The 19166-nt window shown below is 44.3% G+C and overlaps 1 protein-coding gene across 1 annotated transcript in view; it reads left to right on the forward strand.

Annotated features, from left to right (window-relative positions):
- Nucleotides 1-19166, forward strand: part of PRKCB (protein kinase C beta) — a 1331636-nt gene that overhangs the window by 987251 nt on the left and 325219 nt on the right. The window contains exon 9 of the mRNA XM_069647368.1: nt 11686-11832. Coding sequence (XP_069503469.1) covers nt 11686-11832 — 147 coding nt within the window. The remainder of the gene's footprint in view (nt 1-11685; nt 11833-19166) is intronic.

Below are 19166 nucleotides of genomic sequence, written 5' to 3' on the forward strand. Positions count from 1 at the left end.
AAAGCGCAAATGCCATCCAAAATGGACGATGGCGGGAGGCACTTACAATTGCCTGCTTTTAGCAAGGGCAGACGACAGGCAGGTTCCATTCGGGTCCATTGGCCTAATGCCAGCACGAAAATGACACATTGCTGTGAACCCAAATATTGTGGCTGGTGGAGCAGAGGTGCAAGGCGTGGACCTATCTACCGTTCCATGCCTCTGCTCCGCCTGCAGAAATGTAGAAACTGTTCTGTAAAGTGGAAAATGTTAATGTGTAACGCCTGTAATGGTGGCGAGATTACAAAATGAGCCCCAATGAACCACATTCACAAGAACAAAGAATGCGTCCAGATAACTGGCAGCGAGAACTTCGGGGAACTAGGTCCTAGGAGGCCAAAACGAGACGACGTCGAATTGGTATTGCTTTAAAAAAAAATACAAAAACAGCGAGGCAGGAAACGAGTTTTTTTGGGCCGAATTTGTGTAACTTTAAAAAAAAAGGTTGGGTGAGGGTATTAAAAAAGGATGGGGGTGTGGCGGGGGTGCAAGGAATTCGACCTAAAAAAATCGTTGTTTCGAGCCTCAGTGTTATTTTTTCAATATTTCGACGTAGAACCCAGTAGACCCCATAGAATCAGCTCCAGGGCTCCCCACGGAAGGCACTCAACCTCCGATAAGTCCAGGAACCCCAGCACAACAAAGCGCTCCTGTTGACCATCCCCTAGTCCGTTCACTTCGCAATCCCAAAAGGGGGCCCTCCAGTAAGGGTGGACTGGGAACCAAGAGAGGCCCTGGAGATCATTTTCAAAGTTGCCCCATATTACACATTTCCAGCCGCAAGCCCAGTCCTTATCCTATGGGAACATTTGGAAATACCACAGAAAAGAGGCCCAGGGTGGAGAGGCCTACAGGGAAATCTGCAGAGTTCCCCATAGGCCAGTCCACCCCTGCTCTCGAGGATGCTCATCCACCGCGTGTGCTGCGGCGCTCAATCACTGAGTCCGTCGCCCATCCCTGGGAATGCAACTGTTCGTGTTCGCTGGGCCTGGCTCAGCCGGGATCACGTTGCAGTTTGTGCATTCGGCCCCTCCCTTGGTGTACAAGGTGGTACATGATCAGTGATGCAATGTGACTTTAGGCCTTATCCAGTACGCTTATTTCTATCCACCCGCCGTGTGCCGGCAAGTGGCTCTGCTGGGAGCACAAATCCTAGCGAGATCTGAGAAGGCGATAAGTGCCCGGGCCTCGGTTGCGGGCGTCCTTCCTTCCGAGGCTTTGCGCCCGTGATTAGCCTGGCGCTGGCTGGCGGCTTCGGCTCCCGCGTTATCGCCGTTTTCAGGGCAAGCCTTGCTTTCCAGTGCGAGTGGGTGTCGCAGGTGCCCTTGAAGAAAGGGCTGGGGGGTGAGGGCGTGGGGGGGGGGAGATATACGTGGGCGTGCAGCGCATACCACGGGAATGGCCTCGAAATAACCAATTACGCCGGGCGGCGGCTGCGAGATATAGGGAGCGCGCGCACCTCGTATCTGCAGGAGGCGCGAGCAGCAGTCCGGAGGAAGCGCACCGCGCGGGTTAATGGGATTTCACGCCACGCTGCGCTCTGCGCACACGTCACAATATGGCGCGTCCCCGAGAGGGAGATATGGGAAATTAAACTGGAATACATTTTCAGATAGCTCACATATTCAAGTTGAGCACATTAGAGGGTTGCTGAAGCTTTGATTACAAGGCAAGAGGGGACGTAGAGATGCTGGTCTGCTTTGGTCACAGCAAGATTTTTCTTCAAAATATTGTTATGTTAGATGCATTTGCAGCGCGTACGTACTTCCACAGGAATAGCTCTCAACTCACACGCTTTTGGCGGGTGTCACCCGCCTTCTAAACAGCTGACTCACCCGCCAAGCCTCCTGCATGCCCATTCATTTCAATGGGCCTCTCACCCTCCAAAAATAAAATTGGTGTTTTCACCCGCCTTTGTGACACAAATGGTTGAGAGCTATGCACAGGCATCTTGGCGCCAGGATAGCACATAGTGATACCAATAACAACCCTTACAATAACACTTATGAGGTGGCTATGACATTGCGGGTGGTTTTTGATATGTCTCAAGCTAGCTGGAAAATGATTCCAGAGCTTACTAGCAGCGACTGAGAACACCCGGCCTCCCACCCTACACAGACAAAACTTGGGAACCACAACCGAACAATCATTGCTAGAGCGGAGAGCCCTGCCTGGAATGTATGGCAAAAACTTCTTCTGGAGAAAGTCAACGCCTACCTCACTTATTTATTTATTGTACTTATTATTTATTCTGTTCTCTCCTCTGTTCTGCACTTTCCACTTCTCACCCTTCCACACACTTTCCCCCTTTTCCCTTTTCCATGCACTTGCGCCTTCTTAATGTCACTGGGCCTAGTAAGATTGTTGTTTTTGTTCTCCCTTGTTCCCCTCTCTTTGCTTGGTTGCGCTCTGAAACACTTGTGTATGAGCGCGATGTTAATAAAATATCATATCATACTAGGCCCGGTGAACTATGCACAAGGATTTAAAGACTGTTCTTTTTTCCACTGGAAGCCAGTGAAGAGTTCGCAATGCTGGGCTAACGTGGGAACCATAAAGAGTGGCAGTGGCCACCCGAGCCGCTAGATTTTACAACAGCTGAAGTCGATGGATCAGATCGATGGGCTGGGCTTGATAAAAACCATTGCAGTAATCTAGGCGACTGGTTCCAAGAGAGGCAACCACTGCCGGATGAAGGTGGGTAGGCAAAAAAGGCAAAACCCTGCAAAGCACCTTCAATAAGAAGAGGCTTGTTTACAAACTGCTCTGATCTGACGAGCCAAGATGAAAGATAAACCCTGAGATTTTTCACAACGGTCACTGATATAGAAAAATCACCCAGTACAGCCGGCCAAAAGGAAGGAGACCAAGATCCTAGATCAGAAGTAGCACCCACCAACCGGACCGGAGTCTTATCTCTGTTAGTTTTAAGCAAGTTGTTGCTCTTCCAGCCCTTCATGCCCCCAGACACTCACACAAACTGGACAAGACTTCTGCCTGGTTGAGATTAAAACAGAGCAGGATCTGTGTGTCTTCCGCGTACCAGTAGCACCTGAAGCCGTGAGAGCGGATGAGCCTAATCAAGGGCTGGACGTAGATGTTAAATAACATCAGGGACAAGGCTGATTCCTGACGAACACCAAAAGATAGCATATAGAAAGGAGAAAGAAAAGGAGATAAGGATAGTGATTGCCCCTGCCAGTCAGAAAGGAGGTGAACCAGGCCTGGACGGCATCCGAGAGGCCAGCTGGGGACAGGAGAATGTAGTGGTCAACAGTGTCAAAAGCCGCTGACAGATCAAGCAGTATCATGGCCCCCACTCACCCTCCATCAACCAGCCTGGCCAGATCATCCACAGCTACTGATACCAAGACACTCTTAGTGCCTCTCCTTGGCTGGAATCCAGAGAATATTTGGGGCAAGTGGGTTCATGCACCCACAGAAGAGATCTGGGTGCAATCTGATGGTCACATGTTCAAATCCTCAGATGCACAGCACCCGAAAAAATCTTCACTGGACATGCTTGGGAGCATTTTTCACGACAACTGGCATCGAGTGAACAAAGGCACGAAATTAGATATTTTAAAGGCGATAAAAGCAAGGAGGACGAAAATAAATAGAAGCATATAGAACTAACACCTGTAAAATAACACAAGAGAGCAGGAGCTTTTTGACCTACAGAGCTTGCTCAGTAGGCATATTCACATGCCTCTGGCCCAGCCATTTAAGTGGGTAAGTCTCTCGACTTTCATACCCAGGACAAGTGTTTAAATCCCCACTTCGGCAACAAATCTCAGGCACGCTAATAAATACATTAAAACCCTTGAAGAGTGTAAATTTTCCCTTATCCGAGGAGACATATTTTGCCCGATCTATGAAAATCCATCCCAATTACCAGCGCTGACCACCCAAACCCCCATAGAGGCAGATGCTGGAACATTCTGGAGGCTTTACATCATCCGCTCAGGAGCTCATACCAGCCTGATTTGGCCGCAGCCCTACCAACATCCCCAGATTCAATGGTCCGGCATGTGACTAACTTTGTACCAGTTTCATTGGCATACCATGAGACAAACTCCATCTCAGCCCAACTGACTTTCATTGGTAGAAGTGCCTCATCCTACGGACCCTTCTTGCAATCAGTCTGGCATATTACTGGCTGCACCCCCTGCCTGGCTACCCTTTCTGGGGCATTTGCCTGATGTGTGGCCAAGATTGCCCTTCCGTTGCCTGTCATTCGGACACAGTGGCTATAATTGTGGCTGACATCCCCCTCTCCCACCCTCCTAGCAATTACTGCCTTTCAGCTTTAAAACTGGCATGTACATTTCTTTATATCAAAATTTCATGAACCTCCTATGTGAGCATGCTATGTAGACAGTGGTGGCACCAAACCCTGGCCTGCAAGGGCTTGCCCTCTCCATATTGAGAAGGTTGTGGGCAGAAGGCAGCACACTGCTGTGATGCTCAGCTCAGGTCTCAAATGGGAAAGAGCTGCTACTCCAAAGGCCTGTCAAATTTCTCACCCAGGAGAGTAGCCTATTTACGTTTAAACAATAATTAAAGTGGCAGCAGCAGCAAACATACAGTGAGTAGCAGAGGACAAAAGTCAAAATCCATATATCCCCAATGATGAAGCCAACGACTTAAGTGATGGGCTCAGCCTTGACATTGCTCACACCTCCAATGATTAGCACCTCTTTATGAAGCTAAATATCCCCTGAATTGGGGTGAAAGATGCATCTAATGGGCCAAAGGTGGGCATAATAGCTATTCTGACTTCTGGGCTCGGAGGACGGTGGGTCGACAGACACTTGTGTTAATGGGCCCAACTCACGACATCCAGCCCCCCAAAATGTTGAGGATGGCTGCGGCCCTGCATATAGCTGAATCAAAATCGTGTCACTCTTGTGACTGGCTCTACCCCAGACCTGAATTCAGCCTTTTCGCAGTGAGCCGATCAGTACCCCTCAGCTTGGACCCTTTTCACATGACCCAGTGTGTGGCAGACATTTCTGCCCTCTGCAAATGTCTTGCCATCAGCGCAAGCCCATTGAGATGATTCTGGGACGACTTTGGTGCAGTGGAATCAGCCAAACATGCAACAGAGATAGAACACACTACTCTGGTCAGCCCTTTACGTGGAGGAGTCTCTTGAGTGGAGGGGCTGGTTTGCTTCACGCCATTACAGGGCCCATTTCCTTGGCACAAAAAAGTTTTTTTTCAAATTTCTGGGCAACTGGCAGTCTACACATAAGTTATGTTATGTTAAAAGTTCTTATGCATTGTTGCCACCTAGATGGTCTCTTGGCGCTCTGGTGGATCTCCAAGGCAAGGAGGGTGGGGGGCTTGTTAGTAGGACCGAGCTGGGAAGAAGAGCACGAGAGCTCTGATGTGCTGTTGGCAGCTTCAGTTCAGATACACCGTTCACTGAGCTCCAGTTTTCCAGTGGAGCATCTTATTTTTCAACAATTTCATGAACGCCCGAGGAAGCAATCTGTATGCTCTGAAAAACCGGCATTTAAATGAGTTTTGTTAACATATTGAGGAATAATCTTGTTATTTTCTATAATCAACGGTTGATACTGTCCACTTTGGATGATTGTCGGTAGGCCATGGAATTGGCAGTGCAGGGAATGGGTCGCTCCAGCAAATAATCTCTTGCTAGAAGGTGCCCTAGACCCAGCACATGACTCTACTAGAGCATACTGCTTTAAGAAGACTTGGCAGAGTCTTTTGAAAGCAGTCTGCTCATTGAAATGTTGTCATCCGCCGTGCCGGATGTGGTTTACTTCCGCGTTGGCGACTTCGTCACGGAAGAGTGCGGGGTTAGTTTCCATTCTGTGCAGGTCTAGTTGTTGCGTCCTGACGGCTGCCTGGAAGTATATATTCTGTTTACTTCCGGAGGACCGTTGCGTTGCAACCCCCTTAGATCAGCGCTTCGCTCTCCTTTGGGTCAGATGCTGTTTTCCTCTTTCAGCTTTTCCTTTAGCCGCCTCCTGCTTTCCTCTTCGTACGCCCTTCTGGCGTCTTTCCTTCCCTTACTCTCATTGCCTCACTGCCTTCACATTCTGCTTTGCCTCCCGCTTTTCCGGCGCTCTCTCCGGTGGCTTCTTATCTTTCCACACCTTCTTTGTGGTTAGCCCTGCCTCTGCCTCAGAGGTTGCCTGCTCCTGGAGCCTTCACCCACCTACCAGTTACTCCTGCCATCTCCGGACCTCATTCCATTGCTGGATCTCCTTCGAGCGGAACAACACTACGGCCAAAAAAGGTTTTTTTTCTGCCGTTCGGCTTTTTCCCTTTTTATTCCTGGCTGCCCGCAGGAACGAGGCCACAGGACTGCTGTAATAGCTAGCGGTCAATGTGGCTTCCTCTTGCGGCAGGCCCCCTCCACATAAAAAGGAGAAAGATTACCTCATTTGAAGGAACTTCGACCCAGAAGATTTGGATATCCTATCATCAGGTGAGGAGAGTGGGGAGGAAGGAGGGCGAGAACGTCCTAGTCAGGACAAATGTACACACAAGTACCAGGCTTTCTGAAGACTCTGCACTGCAGGCAGAAACTGCCAGCACCTCACATACTGAGTTGCAGCTGTGCAAACTAGTATATATGCCCTGCACTTTACAGACATGTCTTTATTAGGGGGAATATTGTGACTAATCAAAACAGAAGAGTCCATTATTCACTTAAAAGGGCTCCATAATGAATTACTACAAGACATGTTTAACATTTAAAATTGAGGACATTATGATGTTCCCACAATGCTCTTTGCTTTTATGCAAATTGCTAGGATTGGATTCTATGAAGAGATACTGTGTTGTGCAACCTGGCTGGGGCCACACCCCTTGGCCCTCCCCCCTATTCCCACAGCCCCACCCCTGCAAAGAGAGCACAGTTCCCCCAATAAATGATTTACATTGCCAGCACTGATTGTGGCATCATCAATGCTCTTTAGCTTTGTGACCATAACTGCCATAAGGCTGTAAGATTGGAGTCTGTGTTCACAAATATAACATGCACATTAACACTGCTTTTAAATTCTAAGAAAAGTTGTGTCAACTTCAACATCATCACTGCATATACCGTAGGGACGGAAGAGACAGGAGGTGTGCAGTCTCCTTTGGAACACTGAAGGGCGTACAGGGTCTGCTGATAAGCATAGTAGGGTGCATTTGTAGAAGGTTTTTGGTCACGGAAGAAACATCTTGGAAGACAGGTCAAAACAGAAGGGGCCTTGTTATAAGTCTGTGGGTATTAGCTGTGTCAATAATGTCTCGCTGAATTAACATTACAGTGAGTGGTGGCAATTCCATGCTAAATCTAGCGTTTGTGATATTGCCAAAGCCGTTTCTAGGGGCGGGAAAACCAGGCCGTGGCCCGGGGCAGATATTGAGGAGTGGGGTGCAGCAGAGTCGGCCTGTTAAATCTCCCACCTGGAAGGGAAGCACGCCTTTCATTAACAGGCAGCAACACTACACGGACAGAGGCAGGGGGCAATAACCTACCTTACCCAGGTCCATCTGCCCCCAGGAAGAAGCCAGTGGCTAACTACATTGCTCATAGTTTTTTTAAAGAAGACTCCCACCCCCTACATTTACATTTCTTTGTGAAACTAAGTATCCCAAAACTACCCCACACCCTTGGGAGTGTGTGGTAACTGCTCTGGAAGACTGGCACGTCAGAATGAAGGGTTAGGGGCTTATGGAGGAGTAAAGTTTATTTTTATTTTTTGCTGGCTAAACACTAAATCAGAGACTGTCTGCAGGAGTAGGTTGTGGAGTCAGGACTGGAACACTGAAGGAAATGGCCAAATGAAGGCTTAACATATGAGGAAGGGAGGAATTGGCATTCATTAATGGTTAGAATAAATCATGTGTCGTTTATCAGGTGACTAGTCTAATTGTCTTGCGTGTGAGATGTTTAGGGAGATCAAAGAGTGACCCCATTTCATCCGAACACCACTGGGGGTTCTTTTGAAAACCATTGTTTTCTGGTATGTCAATCAGTTGAAAGAAAACGACGAAAACTCCCAGAATCCATTGGGAGTGGAGTGGAGAACACATGTTCAGATGACATGGAGTCACCAGGCCAAACTATGTGGTTAACTGGGAGGCAAAAACCAAAAGTTTGAATCAGTAGGGGACAAGAAGCAACATTGTTACCATTATGGTTGTTGCTGCATTTTCAGTTTTAGCAGTGGGGCGAGGAGTTGGAAAAATGCAAGGGTTGGAGACTGAGGGGAATGGCTTAAGGGGGTGACTTCCTTTGGAAAAACTGTATGGGAAAATGTAAAAAACAAGGATTAAGAAAACCAACAGCTTTGGCTTGTGCATAGTGTAAATGTTTTCTTTGGTGCCACTGTAAGTACTGAAATCACATGCCCATGTACCCACATGATTTTCCTAGTGTTGCAATCACATGTCCGAGTTACCATCATTTGACAGGTTTTGTCAGGATATGTTAACATACAAGCTACACTTTTAATGGAGTGGGACATTTTGGAAAATTAGGCTACACCGCAGCAATAGACGCTTTTGAGAGAGTGCCCTTGATTTAGACAATGAACATAAACATGGGATAATGAAAACGAATTCCTGTTTGTAAGGTTTTTGTATACATTGACTACTTATGATTTTTAAATACAAGTCAGTAAAATCACATTTAAATTGCAATGATCCGGTTGTTTTGGAGAAGGAAAGCAGAGTGGCGAAAACAGAAGAGAAGCAACGTGGGGGTGGGCGCTTATTCTGGTGTTTCGCCCTGGGCGCAATATTCTCTACCAACTGCCCTGGTTATTACCCACTATGGAGTTCCATAGGACAGTGTTGGTGATGAGCAGAATTGTGACTTGCGTGATTCTGGCATGACCGCTAGCACCACTTTTCATGGCAGTATTACCTTCACATCTAAGAAGGCCTTTTTTGCACTAATGGACTGCTAAACCCTTATTCTGGTCGAGCGTTGAAACTAGCGGTATATTCGGAAGTATCACCCATTTTACAATTGCCACTACACTTATATGGGATCCAAAGTTTGGGTGTCATATTGGGCATTCTCTGAGATTTAGCGACAAAGAGGTTCAAGAATGCTTCATGTGGGGCGGGAAACACAGGCTGACCCCAAGGAGTCACAAAGCAATATTTGGAGGTAGGAGGAATTATTGGCCGCCGCATAAAATAACTAAGAAGCCTTTGTAAGCGATGTGGTCTAACAGACGAAGTTGCGTTTTCGATTTATTACAAATTGTACCTGGCTTGCAAAAAAAGAGAAAAATGTATTAAAGAGAACGTTTTTTGATAACGATATATTAAAAGGTTTTGAAAATCTGCCAAAGTAAAAATATTCGAAGAGCAGAAAGCGAAAAGAAAAACGGGTTAATATAAATGGAAAACCCTGCTTTACAGCCGAGTGTGTTAAAGTGCCTGCTGCAGAAATATTCTTGTACACTGTGGGCCAGAGTTCCACATCCCAGTAAGGATAACTGAATGGCTTCCTTCAGCTGCAATATACGTGTAACATGACCGACAACACTTCCTTCACCATAACTGAACATTTCTGGTGCAATTCTCTCTACTCCAGCTCACCCCTAAAAGCAGAAAAAATATACTCTCCCATTTGCTGCAAAGAAATTGCAAACATCTTTTTCTCAGATAGGTGGAAGGGACGTTTAAACAAAATTCATTTTAGCAGCACTCTTCAGTCGGCAGAAAGGTGGTGTGTCTTCATGTCTCTAGTTGGCTCTTTTTGTGTTGAATGAACCATGCATTAGTGTTTAAGGCCAGGGTTTCCAACCCGTAAATCGTATGCCAATTTCAGCTCGCACAAGGCTTCCTAGTAGCTCCTCGCATCAGACATCGAAATGAGCAGTGTGTGTTTATTTTGGTGTCTGAAGTCCCTGGGCCTCTTCCACATCGCCCTCCCTCTCCTCTTCCTGCAAAGCAAACAGTCAAAAGCTGTGTACAAAGTGAGAGGAGGGGCTGCAACTGGGCCTGTGGGGCTCAGCTAGTGTCCCAACAGCATCCTTCAAAGTTGCGCATTATTTGATGTAAAACGCAAGATTTTACAGATTGTGAAGAGTGCAGTAACTCCTGAGTCTGCTGTAAGGGATTTTAAAAACCGTCCTGAATTGATGCCTGCCCTGTCAGGTGGGCAGTTATGTGCAAACGCTATGGCAAGGAGGGTATCTCTATCCAATGTGATTGCCTTTCTCTGTGAATTGGCCTTTTTCAGACATGAACTGCCTGCAACCAAAGCTTTGATCCTGTCTGACAGCATCTGCGTGCTGTTGCTGATTGACGTTCCCCACCAGATAACTGAGCACTGGTGGGTAGCACGCAGTGCCAGCCTTCAGATTGAATGTCCCGACTGATTTCCTACATTCTGATATGCTTGACAATTTTTAGGAGACAGCTACTAATAAAAAAGAATGAAATAAAGATATTTCTGGAGATATTTATATCATGGTAAACGCATATGTTATGCCTTTTTTATATAAAGAGCAAATAAACCACCCAAACAGTACTTGGTACAAACTCTCATACTCATGGACATCACCACCCCAGTAGCTCCCGCCAGTAATGCCTGCCTATTGGCCATTAACTGCACAAGTAGCTCTTGGCAAAATAAAGGTAGGAGACCCCTGCATGCCATGCAGCGGTAGCAGTATGTCGGTGTCCGGTCAAATGTTCGAATGCAACGGGTCGAATGACCTTTTGATCGAAAGTAAAATGACCGAAAAAAGGATCACATTTTTATTTTATTTTATTTTTTTATATTTTTTTTAGTTTAGCATATATAAAAAAACTTTTTTATAAAAAGAAAACGTGGGGTTGGAGGGGGAACCTCCCCTAAAAAAAAAAAAATTAAATTAAAATTCGATCCTTTTTTTCGGTCATTTTACTGTCGAAAAACAGGCATTCGAGCCTTTTGTTTTTGAACTTTTAACCTAGAACCCAGTATGTCGGCAGAGAAGCATGGATGGTGGGAGGGATAGGATCTGTCCATCATCGGGAGCCCTGGTAGAGCCCTGTCGCAAGGCCTAATTTAAAACAAACCAGGGCCTCTTCCCGCATAAAGCCCCTGTCTTCAGGATACCATGGGACACATTGCATGGGTCCATTGTGGGCAAAGTGGGGCAGGGGATGTGCTGGTCAGAGCCAGACACATTGCTGTTCCTGGGAGCACATTAAGGAAGACCTGCACATGAAAACAGTGGGTTCTCAGCAGAGTTCAGAGGGATGCAATGTTTTGCGGTTCACACTGACAGGAGATGGGTTATTTGGATTGTGCACAAGGCCTGAGCTTTTGAGTTTGCTGTGTGCATGTACAAAGTCTGAGGGCCTGCTGGTGAACAAGGATTAGGAGTACTTTGGGGGTACGCTAGGATACAGCAGTATGTGGTTTGTGTTTCAGTGCCTAGTAAGTGGGGGCTTTTTTCCCATTTGTAAAGGGTAACACAGTTCGCCTGCTCGCTGTTCTCAACGGCTCCATCCAGAACAGAGCAGGGCGGGATGGCTGTCTGCAGAGTGGTGCCTTTCTCCCCTATGTGGTGCAGTTTGATCAGAGACCTTATGCTTCCGAAGCATTTGGCCAGCATCCCCCAGGACTCTTTGTTAATGGAAATGTGCTTCTTTCCTTCTTCGCAGAGAGCAAAGATTGGCCCTGGCTCTAAGGCTGCAGACGAAAAGATGGCAAACTCATTAGCCAAGTTTGACAACAACGGAAACCGAGATCGCATGAAGCTATCCGACTTCAGCTTCCTTAAGGTGCTTGGAAAAGGAAGCTTTGGAAAGGTAAGGAAAGAGCAATGGTTAAAATGAGTGTGGAGGTAGGGGCATGGCGCCATATGTTAGCAAAAGCATGGGTGTATTCGGTCAGTGCTCGAACCAGCGTCTAAACTACACGGTCAGCATTAAGGAAGAGGAGCAGGTCCCCTGTGTGGAATAGTTCACAATGAAATCTGGTTCTTACTTGCATGGTTTCAGAATCCTTCCGTCTACCCATGATGCATTCTTCCCTTTTGCTGACGGCAACCCTGCACATAGGATTGACTCAGTCTGTGATCCATCAACTACAACCTCTAGGCTACCCTCAAGACCATGGTCTATTTTTTTAATACATTAGAATGAGGGCAGGCTGTTTTTAATGCCCTCGTTCCATTACAGTTCATCCCCAGGACACCTGTTACCAGTTGGGCCTTTGCACCTTCTTGGCTCTTCATTGGTGGTCGGTCTTTTCCCTGACTGCAATCTTCTTGATTAACTGTTAATTTAGAAGGGCTTTCCTGGGCCAGAGCTTGCAAGATACATGAATGAAATTGAAAGCTATTCCCAAGAGACTGCTGGGACATGACTGTAAAGGCGGGAGATCTTGCTCTTTACAGAAACCTGCTCACGGCTGTTATAAAGGACGAAGGCCTAGGTCTAGTTCTCGGCCTGCTAGGGACCTGGGCGAAGCAGGAGGTTGTTGCAATGCCTGGAAGATGCTTGTGTGAACAAGGGAGACCTCAGCCTCAAAAGCGGCCTGGGTGAAAGAAGGATACCCATGTCTAAACCGAGACTCGTCCTTTCTCCTGTGTCTCGCGTTATCTAGAGTTGATCAGCAGCTGCCATGTTTAACTAGAATGTTCTGCTGTAATGCGCCATAGACAGCTGCTGATGGTTTTCCTATTCAGGTGTCACCATTTAATGCGTGAGTCCCATGCATGGTCATACAACATAGCTATGATGCCTGTGATCCAACATTAGGAACTTTAGGCAAAATGTTTGCTCCATGCTGACTGCCAACAGGGAAACACTGGGCCTCATTACGAGGCGGGCAGAATGGGTTTAACGGCACCGGTAATGGTGCTGGTGCCGTTAAACCCACTCCGCCCTATTACGAGGTTCCCTCGCGGGACCCGGAAAGGACGTCTGGTCAGACCAAACGTCCTTTCCGGGTCCCGCGAGTGGACCAGGGAGCTAACAACGGGCCCATTAATAAAGGGCCCGTTGTTAGCTCCCTCCCCATTCCGATTGAACCCTATGGGGCTCAAATGGAAATGGGGAATTATTTTTACCAGGTCCATGGAATGGGTGATTACCGGGTCCACCAAGGCCGGCATGATCCGGTAATTGCCCATTCCATGGACCCGGTAAAATTTCATTACCGGCGGCAGCCGTGCCCTTAATAAGGGTACGGCTACTGCCAGGGTCCCAATGAGGCCCACTGACATTTAGAATGTGTGAAATATACACATTTACTTTTGTTCTTTTATATGTTAACCATTATATTTGGTCCAGTAACAATTTAGGGAAAACAGCTGCACTTGTTTCACATTAGAATAATTTCCCTTCATTAGGACTTTGTGGTCATATTCAGAACTCAAGAAGAACTACAGGGTATGCTTGGTCATAACTAGTACATATAGACCCTAGTACATGTATAGTACAAAAATATATATATATATATATGAATATGATGCTGGGCCATAATACACCAAAATACAAGAAAACTATCACAAAATAACAGAAAAACTATTTCTGTTGGATCACAATAACTACATTACACATTACTCTTAGATTGAATCTCCTTAGTTACTGAGCAAAGCTATGCATTTAAACATTACAAAAATAAGACAACATGTATTATTCTTTCCTCCTAAAACATTGTAAAAATATACACAATTTACAAAAGTATACACAATTCATTTAATGCATCTCTCTTCAAATATTTGTATGTCTTACTAAAACGAGATCACGTTTAAAACATATACATAGGAAATAATCTGCATATAATATGCAAATACTTTCCAAAATGTACCTTAAACACAATTTGGTTCCACTTATTAAATACACACATAAATCATACATTTCTGATTTATGCCGGTTTGTGTGCGCTGATCTTTCTTTTCCCTTTCACGTTCACGCTGCTTCGAATCATAAGGTGAGCCTTAGTTGTTGTATTTCTATCTTCTTGACTCAATTTCGCCTCCATGCTGTAATCGGAGGTTAGCGAGCTGTTTACTTGTTCTCAGGGACTTCCACAATGGACTTAGGACCTACCTTACAATCTCAGCCCCCCCTCCCAAGTGAACTAGCGCTGGGTAAAATACATTGTAATACTAGTTCTGTGCCTGCAAATGTTTTTTATACATCTGTTACCAATCACTTTTCCATTTTCTTACTAAATACGCGATCATTGGTTAAGCATGCATTTGAAATCACAGACTATATAGGCACTCAGAAACCTGAAATGTTAGCGCTTTCTGAAACATGGCTATCAGATTCTACTCAGATAGCAGTACATAACGCTGTCCCTCCGAGATATAAACTCTTTAGGGCAAATTTTGAAGATCTTGGGGCTGGGGTTGTAGCAATTGAAGTGAAAAAAAACCTTAACTGTCGTGACCGTAAATTGCATCATTTAGATAGTTGTGAATACCTCATGATCAATTTAAAAGCTCATCACACTACTTCTCTTGCTTTAATCATACTTTATAAACCCCCCAATCTATTCCATCTTTTGAAGAACAACTTCTCAGTGTATTGAAGAACATCACCACGAACCCACCTGTGACTGTTATGGATGACTTTAATCTATGGCCTGAATACCTGCTAGATGCATCCACCATTTGTCTTTTACCAGCTTCTGAAGCAATTGGCTATACCCAGTAGCTCAACGTACCAAAACATCAAGGTGGCCATACCCTGGACTGGTTTTTGGTGCACAATGTTCAAAAACTTGCTATTGGCACCCTGGCCTGTCCATGGTCAGATCACCCTTTCGTCAATACAACGATTGTATTACCCAGTCCCCCATTAGAACTCTATACCAATGCCAGATCTATAGTTACCTGTAGAAATACTAAATGTTACGCTGACTATTCTCTCTACATTGGTATCCACTAAATTGGGTGATATTCACTCAGAAGATGGAGAAATGCCAGAGATGTTTAGCCCCTTATCATCGCCATTAATGACACTATCAATACTCTGGCCCCAGAAAAAAAACGAGATCATCAAAGCTGAAACTATTAACAAAACCTGGTTCTCTGATAAGATTGCAGAAGCAAGACAAATGAAAATAACTCATGAGCGAGAATGGAGGAAAAATCCATGTCCAACCACCCTGGAAAAAAACTAAAAACCTGTTCAAGAGTATAAAAATGTCATAATTGAGTCTTAAAAGTACTTTTATAATGCTCGTATTGACAATGCCAAATCTAGTTCAAAAGAACTATTTAAAATTCTTAAAGACTTTGAAAACCATATATCCCCTTTGCCACCTATTTCCAGGGACTCCGTCTGGTGCCAACAAATTCAGGATGAATTTACTCATAAAAGAGCTGGACATCGTCAAGCCATTGCCAATCAACTGGCCAAACCGTGACAATAAAGATTGTATTAATACAAATTGCCAAAGTAATACTTACCCTGCTAATTCGTCTAAATTTGAATTCCGTGCCTCCACCAAATAAGAAATTAAAGACATTATTATTAACATGAAATCCACACCATGTCTCGGGGACGCATGCCCACCAGACATTTTCAAAAACTCCATGAATGTTCTGCTACCATGAATTACTAAACTGATCAATTCCTCCTTCCAGTCTGGCATAGTTCCTGCTGCTTTGAAAGAGGCCTGGGTTACGCCACTCCTGAAAAAGGCTTCTCTTGACCCATTCCATTCCCAAAAACTATAGACCCATTACCAATGTCCCCTATCTATTGAAAATTTCAGATAGAGTGGCATACATACAGCTGCAGAAATTTACTGAGGAACACACACTCCTCAATCCAAATCAGTCTAGTTTTCGTGCTCACTATGACACCAAAACTGCTCTTTTGGACCTCAAATCTAACATGATTCAAATCATTGAAAAAAAACATCATGCGCTGTTATTATTATTAGACCTTTCAGCGGCATTTGATATCATTGACCACATCCCTCTTTACAATAGACTACTAACCATTGCTAACTGTTCTGAAAATGGAGCAAAATGGATTGCGTCTTTCTTGGGTCCCAGAACCTCCAGAGTGGCAGTCGAGAGATCTCAAGCTAAACCCATTTCAAGTACATGTGGTGTTCCGCAGGGTTCTTGTCTCTCCCCCTGCTTTTTAATATTTACATCAGTGCTTTTCTTGACCTCCTTGTGGATCTCGGTGTTCAGTTTTCAAATCATGCCGATGACACTCAGATCCTCTTTGAACTCTCAGGCAACTACCAGAAGGATGAATCATATCAATATCAAAATCCAAGCCTGGAGGGCAACTAATTCATTGGCTCTCAATGACTCCAAAACGGAGTTTCTTATTATGGCCTCCAGCCCTAGATTTAAGAACCTCTCTCAACAGTATGAATCTTTTGACGTGGTGGGTAATACCATCCCAGTGAGCAAATCAGTGAAAACCTTGGGAGTGATGCTGGATGCTAACCTCTCAATGAAAAAACAGGTTTCTCAAATTCGTTCATCTTGTGGACATGTTATTAAACTTCTACATCAGATTAGGCCTGACCTCACACTCACAAACCGATCTCTACTGGCATCCTCATTGATAGTTTATTAATGGGTACATCACAAAGGAATCTGAAGCAGCTACAAACTGTGAAGAATGGGGCCTTCAGGGCAGTTTTTGGCTTGGCTAGACAGGATCACGTCACCGTCTTCAGGAAAAAAACTTCAATGGCTTCCAGTGAAGCAAAGAATGAATCGGACACAAAACTCTCTCTCTCGCCTACAAATGCCAAAATGTTAACGCACCACCCTATCTTATTAATAGATTAACAAAGGAATCATCTGGTAGAGCCTTAGGCTCCTCCAATACTCTTCTGCTCAATCAGCCGAGATCTTGTTTGAAAGATTTTTTGCGTTTGTAGCTTTGAATTCAACACTCCACGTGAATGGAATGCCTTCCCCATGAATATCAAAACATCTCAATCACTATCTATCTTTAAGAAACATGTGAAGACACTTCTTTTTAACCTACCAGAATAGAACTCTTGTCTAGCTCATGGTTACACTCTTATTTTCTCCCTTTCGTGCAGCACTCTGAGGCCTACAGGCATGTAGCGCCCCACAAGAACTGAAATAAATGAAAAAACATAAATAAATAAATGTATTGTGAAATTATGTGACTTAAATAGGGAAATCTTATGGGTTTAATAGATGTATGAAGATTATGAACATGTGGGTTTGATATTGACATTGTGTATATCGATGTAATATTCAATGAAAAAACTTTGTTAAAGGGATGTTATGGTTACAAGTAAAACCGAAAACCCCCAGAAATGTGGCAGTTATGGTAAGCTAAGCCACCATAACTTGCACCACCACCGTTCACTGCTAAAACAAAAACGCAGTACATGAAAGATGACATCACAAATGTCATTGATGACATCACTGATACCATGACATATCTGGACCACTTGTTTTTGTTCACTGACATGTCTAGGGTCGTTTTTATTTTTACTAACAATGAGAATTAAAAAATTGAAAAGGTGCTATATACATACATTAACCTTCTCATATCTTCTTTAAGTACTTTCCATAGAATTTGATTTGACCTCAAAGTGCACATACATGGGGCAATAAGCAGGCCTCAAACAAACATTTAATTTCTGCATATGATAATCAACTCTAATGTTATTGTCATTTTTTGGTGCTGTTGTTTCTTTCTTCTTTACTTTAGTTTCCCTGTATGTGGCTCTAAATTGTATGCATTCTGGGTTTTTATATGTATTTTCTGTACTAACACAAGTATGTCGTAAATTTGAAATTGTTAGCTATTTATTCCACCTTTTACAGTACGCAAAACTTTGATAAGGTAGCATTTATTATTTTGCTATCGGAAATTACGAGATTAAAAATATGGTACTTTTTTGGTACATGCTGCAGCCATTGCCTATGTGTATGAATGATTAGGTCCTTGTATTAACAACACTCAAATATAATGTTTTCTATAGATGAGAACATTCTTTAATACATTAAGTAATCTATGATGGATCACCCGATCACCCCTGACATCTTTTTACCAACATTATAAACACTACCCCTTGTAGGGAATGTTCATGAACATCATTTTAGTATGTGATGTTATCATTGATGTCATCAATGACATTTGTGATGTCATCTTTCATGTACTAGGTGTTTCTCTTAGCAGTGCACAATGGTGGTGCACGTTATGGTTGCTTAGCTTACCATAACTGGCGAATTTCTGGGAGTTTCAGTTTTACTTGTAACCACAACATCCCTTTAACAATGTTTTTCCAGTGAATTTCATGGATTTTTAGCAATGCAGCCTAGTTTGCTACAACTTAATAATATCATACTTACCCCAATATAGCAACATTGTTCTCCAATTTAGAAAGTTTCACTTTAAAACTCAGCCATTCTCCACCTTTTAGCATCATTTTTAACAATTCTATAGTTTTTGCAACTTTTTCCACCATTTTTTTGTTTGCTGAAATTTGCGACAGTGTCACGTGACTACACACTCGCGCAAGGAATGATGAGTTGTTCGCAAACGCGTGTGCACTTCACAAATGGGTCCATGCTCCAAGAACAGTCATTTCCATCTGATCTAGGAAGTTGTAAACTGAAAATATACCCTTGCACAGCTCCTATGTCTATTCTTACTCATTATCCATTAACAATCTAGCACACAGCACACACAAAATGGCATCATCTTTTGCCATCCCTCCTCCCCAAGAGCCACCACCACCACCAGCTGGAGAACCTAAACAACAAAAGAATCGCTATACTTCAAAAGACAATCAAGAAGATGAGGTAGAGGAAGTGCCTACCTCTATCACCCAGAGAGAATAATGGCTGTGGCAGTTCTTTACCACTGTTGGAAATGTACCAAAGGCTAAAGCTACCAAAGTGAAATGCACTCAGTGTAACGTTGTACTCAGTAGCGGACAAGCTGGGCAGTACTCCTATGGGACCACCTTCATGCACCACCACCCCAAATCCAACCAATTCAATACTCGCAGAAAGGCTGTTTCTTTCTTAGGAAGTAGTCGGCTGTCTTCATCTACCTCATCTTCCTCAACCAATGCTGTAACCACACAGCCTACTTCTGTGGGACTCAAAATCCCACCAGTAACATTGCAGGCAATAAAAGAGGCTGTTGATCCATATCTT

This window comes from Ambystoma mexicanum, chromosome 2q (assembly GCF_040938575.1).
Source record: "Ambystoma mexicanum isolate Mex_15411 chromosome 2q, UKY_AmexF1_1, whole genome shotgun sequence".
NCBI lineage: Eukaryota > Metazoa > Chordata > Amphibia > Caudata > Ambystomatidae > Ambystoma > Ambystoma mexicanum.